The sequence below is a fragment of the Macaca nemestrina genome, chromosome 15, assembly GCF_043159975.1.
Source record: "Macaca nemestrina isolate mMacNem1 chromosome 15, mMacNem.hap1, whole genome shotgun sequence".
Taxonomy (NCBI): Eukaryota; Metazoa; Chordata; class Mammalia; order Primates; family Cercopithecidae; genus Macaca; species Macaca nemestrina.
Window position 1 is genome coordinate 105332681 of NC_092139.1, and position 8741 is coordinate 105341421.

General features: G+C 55.0%; 1 protein-coding gene across 1 annotated transcript; it reads left to right on the forward strand.

Moving 5' to 3' along the window:
- Positions 1-260: 260 nt before the first annotated feature.
- LOC105464475 (nucleolar protein 12) lies at positions 261-6174 on the forward strand. The gene is made up of 6 exons (XM_011712423.3): positions 261-422; positions 2434-2539; positions 2838-2886; positions 3363-3505; positions 5103-5200; positions 5585-6174. Exons 1-6 carry the CDS (start codon positions 340-342, stop codon positions 5745-5747), a joined length of 642 nt encoding a protein of 213 aa, XP_011710725.1. The 5' UTR covers positions 261-339; the 3' UTR covers positions 5748-6174.
- The last annotated feature ends 2567 nt before the right edge of the window (positions 6175-8741 follow it).

The following is an 8741-nucleotide window of genomic DNA, read 5'->3' on the forward strand; positions in this document are numbered from 1 at the left end:
AGTACAGAAATTTTTGGCCATTCACGAGTAACTCCATATTGAGTGTGTGCCAGGCACAGTCCTAGGCAATCGGGTCCAGGGGACCTCGCTCTCACTGAAGCGACTCTGGGGAGGGGCTGGAACTGGGAGTCATGGAGAGGTCAGAGAGCAGCGCTTCATGCGTGAGAAGAGGGAAGAAAACGAGCTGGGAAGTCCCTTTAAAAGGCGGGGCCTGGCGGACGGAACTGCGGAGGGACGCTGAGGTGTGCGCCTGGAAGGAAGAGTACGCTACACCCGGGAGGATGAGTACGCTACACCCGGAAGTGTCTCCAGGGAGAGGAAGTCGTGCGCCTCACCGGTATGGGCCGCAACAAGAAGAAGAGGAGAGATGGTGACGACCGGCGGCCCAGGCTCGTTCTCAGCTTCGACGAGGAGAAGAGGCGGTGAGTGGCAAAGCCGGACCGGACTCCCCTCGAGCTGTTTTTCGCGGCCAAGGCCAGGTCTGGGGCCGAGCACGCTCCCGCGGAGGGCTCTTCCGGCCCCGCCCCCTGGCGTGGCTAGAGAACCCCTCTCGGCCTCCCAGCTCCCGTTCCCGCTTCTCCCTTCTCGGTCTCCCCACCTCGCCTAGTGTTTTCTGCGCCGCCAGACAGCCGGCAGCTCGGGTCTCAGAGGAGTGGCTTCGACCACCCTAGCCCAGCCCAGTCCATCGGCCCGGCACACAGTAGGCGCCCAGCTGTGGCTGGCGAATGATGAGTCAATGAAATGAGAGTGGCCTAAGTTCATTCATTCGCTCTCCAGACATTTATTGGGCTCCTTTGGTGTGCTAGGTCCCGTATCAGGAAAGTGAACCCTTGAGCCTCAGCGTCCGGCCAGACAAATAAATGGCACATGGTAGCGGGTCAGCGAAAAGCCCAGTGCTGGACTGTGGGACAAAATGGGAAGAGAGCAGCTGGCACTGCGGAGATGAGAAGGGGCTGAGATCAGACCGAGGGAGAGAGGGTGGGAAATGCTGGGCATCGTCAGGAAACTCCTAGCGTGCATCAACAGGCCCTACAGGCGAGTTCAGGGTCAGGTGTCTTGGAGACATGGTGTTGGTCCAGTGCAGGGTTTCTAAAGGTCTGGATGAGGGTGGCCTGAAAGCCCTGTTGAGAGAGTAATGAGGTTTGCCGGTGTGGAAGGGGTTACCCCATGTACTGTGTGTGCCCCCGCACCTGGCCCTGTTCCCTGAACCTGAGATCCCTGGAGAGTATTGAGTGGAAAGGGGCAGTATCTCCTTTATTTTCCTAAATGTATCTTTTCTTTTTCTTTTTTTTTTTTTTTGAGACGGAGTCTCGCTCTGTCGCCCAGGCTGGAGTGCAGTGGCCGGATCTCAGCTCACTGCAAGCTCCGCCTCCCGGGTTTACGCCATTCTCCTGCCTCAGCCTCCCCAGTAGCTGGGACTACAGGCGCCCGCCACCTCGCCCGGCTAGTTTTTTGTATTTTTTAGTAGAGATGGGGTTTCACCGGGTTAGCCAGGATGGTCTCGATCTCCTGACCTTGTGATCCGCCCGTCTCGGCCTCCCAAAGTGCTGGGATTACAGGCTTGAGCCACCGCGCCCGGCCTAAATGTATCTTTTCTTTAAACTTGGGCAAGTAACCTAGACTCTGTGCCTCAGCGTCCCCATCTGTAAAATGGAGATTGCTACCCACTGCACAGGTTGTTGTGAGGGATTTTTGTTTGTTTGTTTTTGTTTTTGTTTTTTTGAGACGGAGTTTCGCTCTGTCGCCCAGCCTGGAGTGCAGTGGCCAGATCTCAGCTCACTGCAAGCTCCGCCTCCCAGGTTCACGCCATTCTCCTGCCTCAGCCTCCTGAGTAGCTGGGACTACAGGCGCCCGCCACCTCGCCCGGCTAGTTTTTTATATTTTTTTTAGTAGAGACGGGGTTTCATCGTGTTAGCCAGGATGGTCTCGATCTCCTGACCTCGTGATCCACCCGTCTCGGCCTCCCAAAGTGTTGGCATTACAGGCTTGAGCCACCGCTCCCGGCTGTTTGTTTTTGAGACAAAGTCTAGCTGTGTCATCTAGGCTGGAGTGTAGTGGCCTGATCTCCACTCACTGCAACCTCTGCCTCCCAGGCTCAAGCAATTCTCCCCACTCAGCCTCCCGAGTAGCTGGGACTACAGGCATGCGCCACCACACCAACTAATTTTTGTGTTTTTAGTAGACATGGGGTTTCACCATGTTTGCCAGGATGGTCTTGAACTCCTGGCCTCAAGTGATCCGCCCACCTCGACCTTCCAAAGTGCTGGGATTACAGGCATGAGCCACCATGCCTGGCCATTGTTGCGAAGGTTAAATGAGCTAATACTTGTACATTTTTGGAATGGTGCCTAGCACGTAGCGAGCGCGGCATTAGCCGTTTTTCTCCTAGAGTGAGCCCTTCTCTCCTTGTCTCTTCCGGCTTCCTTCCTGTAGGGAGTACCTGACAGGCTTCCACAAGCGGAAGGTCGAGCGGAAGAAGGCAGCCATTGAGGAGATTAAGCAGCGGCTAAAAGAGGAGCAGAGGAAGCTTCGGGAGGAGGTGTGCAGGGGGAAGGTGGGAGGGGGTCTTTGATTCTTAGGGCACTTGTAGCCCTGGATTTCCCTAATAGAGGCAGCTGCAGGCATGGGGCGGCGTGTGCGTGGGCAGGACTGGGGAACAGCTTATACAGGTGGAGACTCCGTGGGCCTGGGTCTGGGAACGATGGAAGATGGAGTCTCCTCCTGATCTTGCAGTAGGGATCATGGTCTCACTCACCTTGGGGGTGATTAATAATACCCTGGCCTGAGGTTGGACTAAGAGGCCATACTCACTGTGTTCCCTGCCCACGTGGTTTCAGCGCCACCAGGAATACTTGAAGATGCTGGCAGAGAGAGAAGAGGCGCTGGGTAAGTGACTTGCTTGGCCTGACCTGGAGAACAGCTGACGGGCCTGGTGGGTGGAAGGGATAGAAGCTGACCTCCTTGGCCCTAGGGATCTTGGGGGGTACCCTGGGGCCAGGGGTTGTCCTAAGCACCTCTAAGTGCAAATGGAACAGAGACCAGGAGAAGGAGGCCCAAACCCCATGGTTAACCAAGCATGAGCAGAGAACCCAGTTTTTGAGGATGGAAAGGACTAGGGGCGGAGGGGAGGGACAGCTGTAGCTGTCATAGAGGGTTTGTCTGACATGGGAACCAGCTAGAGCACGAAGGAAACAGGATCATTCACAACATGCATCCGCAGACTAGGCTCTACAGCCAGTGACCTTGTGGATGCGCTCCACATCCACAGAGTAGAGGAGGCATTGCACTCCCGGGAGGGAGGGAGGCTGGAGCCTGGTCTCTCGTTCCCCTGGCTGACGCCAGGTCTGTGTCCACCCCCACAGAGGAGGCAGATGAGCTGGACCGGTTGGTGACAGCAAAGACGGAGTCGGTGCAGTATGACCACCCCAACCACACAGTCACCGTGACCACCATCAGTGACCTGGACCTCTCAGGGGCCCGGCTGCTCGGGCTGACCCCACCTGAGGTAGGTCCCAGTCTCAGCGCTGGGAAGAAGCAGTGTGGGGGCAGACTGGCTTCTCAGGGTTGCTCAGTGCTGGCCCATGTTGTGGGTACCCCACTGCAGGGGCTCCTTCCCTTTGGACCCTTCATTCCCTGCTTCTGGGGTGCTGCAGAGGCCAGCCCCACTGCTGAGCAGCTCAGGAACTTGGGCAGGCTCCTTCACCTTGCCTGCTTCCCTTTCTCCATCAGTGAACTGGGGGTTGCTGATGGTGGCACCTGCCTTGTGGGATTGGTGTGAGGATAAAAGTTGTTAATCTGTGTGAGTCACTTGGCGCAGCGCCCAGCCCTGTTGTAAGCTTCACAAAAGGTAGCTGTTTGTTGTGATCGTTCCCATTGTGCGATTTGCAGCCCTGGCACGTCTGTGTGCACTAAGTGGGTTTTCAACCTGTAGGTGGTGAATCATGAGTAGGTTGCAACCAGCATAAAAAAAAAATAATGTAATTGAAAATATCTGAAAGTATCATGTTAAATATTATTTCATGAGACAGCTGTTTCCATTGCAGTTGTATCTGGGTTTGCCTAAGAATTTATGGACATATATGCACACAGTTATGATATAAAACATATTTCCTTGAATGGGTTATCGTGTCCTTAAGTCCTGGAGCCACTCCCCATCACATCCATACTGATCTTGGGGCTGGGCACGGTGGCTCACGCCTGTAATCCCAGCATTTTGGGAGGCCAAGGTGGGTGTATCACCTGAGGTCAGGAGTTTGAGACCAGCCTGGCCAACATAGTGAAATCCCATCTCTACTAAAAGTATACAAATTAGCCAGGGGGCCAGGTGCAGTGGCTCATGCCTGTAATCTCAGCACTTTGAGAGGCCAATGCAGGCGGATCACCTGAGGTCAGGAGTTCGAGACCAGCCTGACCAACATGGAGAAACCCCGTTTCTCCTAAAAATACAAAATTAGCTGGATGTGGTGGCACATGCCTGTAATCCTAGCTACTCGGGAGGCTGAGGCAGGAGAATAGCTTGAACCCGGGAGGCAGAGGTTGTGGTGAGCCAAGATTGCGCCATTACACTCCAGCCTGGGCAAAAAGAGCGAAACTCCGTCTCAAAAAAAAAATTAGCCAGGCGTGGTGGCGTGCGCCTGTAATCCCAGCTATTTGGGAGGCTGAGGCAGGAGAATCGCTTGAACTTAGGAGGTGGAGGTTGCAGTGAGCCAAGATCGCACCACTGCACTCCAGCCTGGGTGACAGAGCGAGACTCCATCTCAAAAAACAAAACAAAACCAAACCATACTGATCTCACACCAGTCTTTCATTTTACGCTCATTCTTCTGCAAGGTCTGATACAAAGACAAGTCTTGTCCCCATTTTGCTAGGATTTTCATTCCTGAATGTTTAAGTACGTACTGGAAGCTTCTAGGGGCAGGAGAGGGTTTGGAAACAGGCCTTCCCCTGTGTAATCCTTGCTTTAGGACAGATAGACTGTTCTTCCATCCGAGGCCTTCTTTAGTCCCCTTCCAGGCCTATGATGCACTTGCCAGAGCCATGGTGGCTCGGGGTGTCCAGCCCAGGCCCCCCGAGCTACTGCTACCTGTCTTGTGCTTCTTTAGGGAGGGTCTGGAGACGGGTCTGAGGAGGCGGCGTCATCCATGGAGAAGCCAACCAAAGCCTTGCCCAGGAAGTCCAGAGACCCCCTGCTCTCTCAGCGGTGAGTCTTGGCCTGCTGCCTTCCCGGTCCCACCCCTCCTGGCTGGCAGTAGTGACCTGGCTCTTAGGGGTGGTGTGGAGCAGGTGTAGGGCCCGGAGCAGCCCTTTGCTTTGCCTGTCCAGTGATCCTCAGCCTCTCCTCATTGCCCCATCCTGTCCCACCCACCCCTGAGAGTGTCTGACCTCCGATGCCTTTCTGCCTGGGTGAAGGGCCTGTCTCTCTGAGTTGAGTTGCTGGCAAGCACTCTGGAGGTAGAGCAGGCCAACTCTGGCATGAACTTGGTGGTCCTGGCATTTGCAACCTGTCCTGACATCCCCTCCATGAGCCAGGTGGTGAGTCACTCCACAACGCAGTCTTAAACTGAGGCTTTCTGCCCATCCCCAGGATCTCCTCTCTCACAGCCTCACTGCATGCACACAGCCGCAAAAAGGTCAAGAGGAAACATCCCCAACGGACCCAGGACTCCAAGAAGCCCCCAAGGGCCACTCGTACCAGCAAGGCCCAGCGCCGCCGTCTGACAGGCAAAGCACGGCACAGCGGGGAGTGAGACCAAGAACCAAGCAGTGCCCCAGCCTAGGCTTCGAGGACCTGTCCTTTCTCAGCTTGGCTGTCCCTGTAGCCCAGCCTGCACCTAGGTAATGACTGCACAGCTCAAGGTTGGGAAGCCAGGACCTATCTGGCCTGGGGCCAGCTGCCTTTGCCTGGGGTTTGAATTCCAGAAGGAGCAGGCAGCGGAGAGCAGGCCTCCCCCAGGAAGAGCCTTCAGAGCCACGCTGGGGCATCTTCCCAAATGTGCACCCCACCTGGCACTCATCAGATTTCTGGAACTCATCAGAGAGTTGTGTGCTTGTGATTTGTTTGTCCGTGATACCACGCACACGGCAGGTTTCTGGGGTGGTGGAAATGGTCGGGGCCCATGGGTCTGTCTCCAGCAGTTTGCCCTGTGGCTACAATAAAGTCCAGTTCTCCCTGTGTTTTATTTATTTATTTATTTATTTATTTATTTATTTATTTATTGAAACGGAGTGTCGCTCTGTGGCCCAGGCTGGAGTACAGTGGCTTGATCTCAGCTCACTGCAAGATCCACCTACCGGGTTCCACCATTCTCCTGCCTCAGCCTCCTGAGTAGGTGGGACTACAGGTGCCCACCACCACGCCCGGCTAGTTTTTTGTATAGCTCTCCCTGTGTTAAGATACTAACCAGGGTTAAGGATCCGTGTGTCCATTGCTAGAATCCAGAGCCCACCTGCTGCTCTGAAAAGCAGGCTTCTGAGGCCAGTGGGGGAGCAGTGCCCCCCATGCCCTTCACCGAAGAGCCTCTGTGCCTGTGCCTTGTCCTGGGCCCCAGGAGTCTCCTCAGCTGACACTGAAGTGGTAGAAGCAGTCGAGTCCCAGGTCATTCCCCATCACCACACTGGGGCAGCGTCCCCAGACTTCCAGTATCTCCCAGGCGGGGCCTAACATGGAAGGATTAATTAATTCTTTTTAAAGCAATTGCAGCCCGGCTCAGTGGCTCACGCCTGTACTCTCAGCACTTTGCGAGGCCGAGGCGGGCAAATCACTTAAGGTCAGGAGATCGAGACCAGCCTGGCCAACATGGTGAAACCCTGTCTCTACTAAAAATACAAAAATTAGCCGGGTGTGGTGGCACACGTGTGTAATCCCAGCTACTCGGGAGGCTGAGGTTGGAGAATCGCTTGAACCCTGGAGGTGGGGGCTGCAGTGAGCTGAGATCATGCCATTGCACTCCAGCCTGGGCGACAGAGTTTGACCCTGTCTCAAAAAAAATGAAAAAATAAAGCAGTTACATCTTGACTTGCACACAAGTGGCCCCTCTAGAGAAGACCCTGTGGGTGCCAGCTAGAACTCAACAAGGGGCCATGTCTTCACACTCCTTCCGGATGGGTGAGTGGATGGAAACCTTGTCCCTTGTTTGTCCCGGCTTGTCAGTCCTGGGCAGGAGGGAAAGAATTTCAGGTTGTGCCTTGGTTAGAGGAGCTATGTTGGGTCCTAAACACTAGGACCACAAAGGGGAGTGAGCTGTGTTCCCAGGGCTTGCCAACGACCATGGACTATGGAGTCAGGATGACAGGACAGTGTGGTGAGGGGCACCTGCGACAGGACTGCGGGCTCTACGCACCGTGATGCGGGAGCTCCTGGAGCGGGGGGAGCAGTGAGGCAGGGTCTGCAGGGCTGTCCTCTCTCCACAGCCAGCAGCCAGGGCTTGCAGTGGGGCAGGCTAAGTGACTGTGGCTCAGTTATGCTGTACCTGGGAGTGGGCAGGCCCTCTCCCATGTCACCATCAAAACCCACTCATGAAGGCTGGTGGGAGTCTGAGGGCTGCACCGGCTATGGCGAAGGCACCTCAGGGACTGTGCTGAGCACCTTGGCCTGGCCTTCTGGCTCCGCCCACCTGCTCTCCCTGCCACCTTTTCGTTGTCCTCCCTGGGTGGCATGTGCTACTTGGCTGCCTCGTGCCTGGGCAGAGTGGTGCCTATTATGGGCCCTCCAGGTGGCCCTGGTGCTCAGCCTGCTGTGAGCAGGAACAGCCTAGTCCCAGGGGTTCTTGCACACAGCAGGGCTCAGGTTTGAATCCAGGCTCTGCTGCTTGGTCGCTGCATGAGCTTCTTGCGGTGCTGACCTCTCTGGTGTGTTTCCTCATGTGTAAGATGACATAAGGTACCTACCTCTTAGGGCTGCCCTGAGACTAAAATAAGACCACGTGCATGAACCACTTCCCAAAGCGCCTGTTGCTCTCTGGCTGTGTCTACTGCATGTCACCGCTGCTGCTGCTGCTGCTGCTGGGACGTCTGACTCCAGTTCATTCTCCCCTCTCCAGTGACAAGGTCATTTACAACTTACATTTACAATTTATAGTGTTTACCAGTATTAAATTCTTAGCCACTCCTTTCCGTGTGTGTCTTCAGTTCTTCCAGCAGACCAGGAAAGTTGAGTCACAGTGATTTGACCAATTCTAGGATCGGGGTGGTGGATTCAGAGCCCTCTGGAGAACTTGTCTTTTCTCCAGGAGCCCCTCACCGTGCTGTGGCGGCATCTGAGCTCCTGCCTCCTATTGCTCTCCAGAGTTGGGCCTCTGGGAGATTTACGAAGAAGAGTTAGGTTTAGCTGCATATGCTCTAAAACAAAATTGAAAAACAACTGGCTTGTGTAAGAGTTCCCAGGTTAACAAAGATGGGAGGTTCCCAGCCTGGAGCTGCGAAGGTTGGAGGTTGGGATGCTGGGTTTCTAACTCTATGCTGTGTGCCATTTTCAACATATGGCCCTTGCCTCACAGCACAAGGTGGCTGCTTGAGCTGCGGCCAACATGTCTGCATTTCAGCCAGCAGGAAGAAAAGGGGATGAAAAAGAACATGCCCCTCCTTTTGAAAACATCTAGGGCCAGGTGCGGTGGTTCACGCCTGTAATCCCAGCACTTTGGGAGGCTGAGGCCAGTGGATCACCTGAGGTTGGGGGTTCGAGACCAGCCTGACCAACATGGAGAAACCCCTGTCTCTACTAAAAAAACCACATTAGCTGGGCG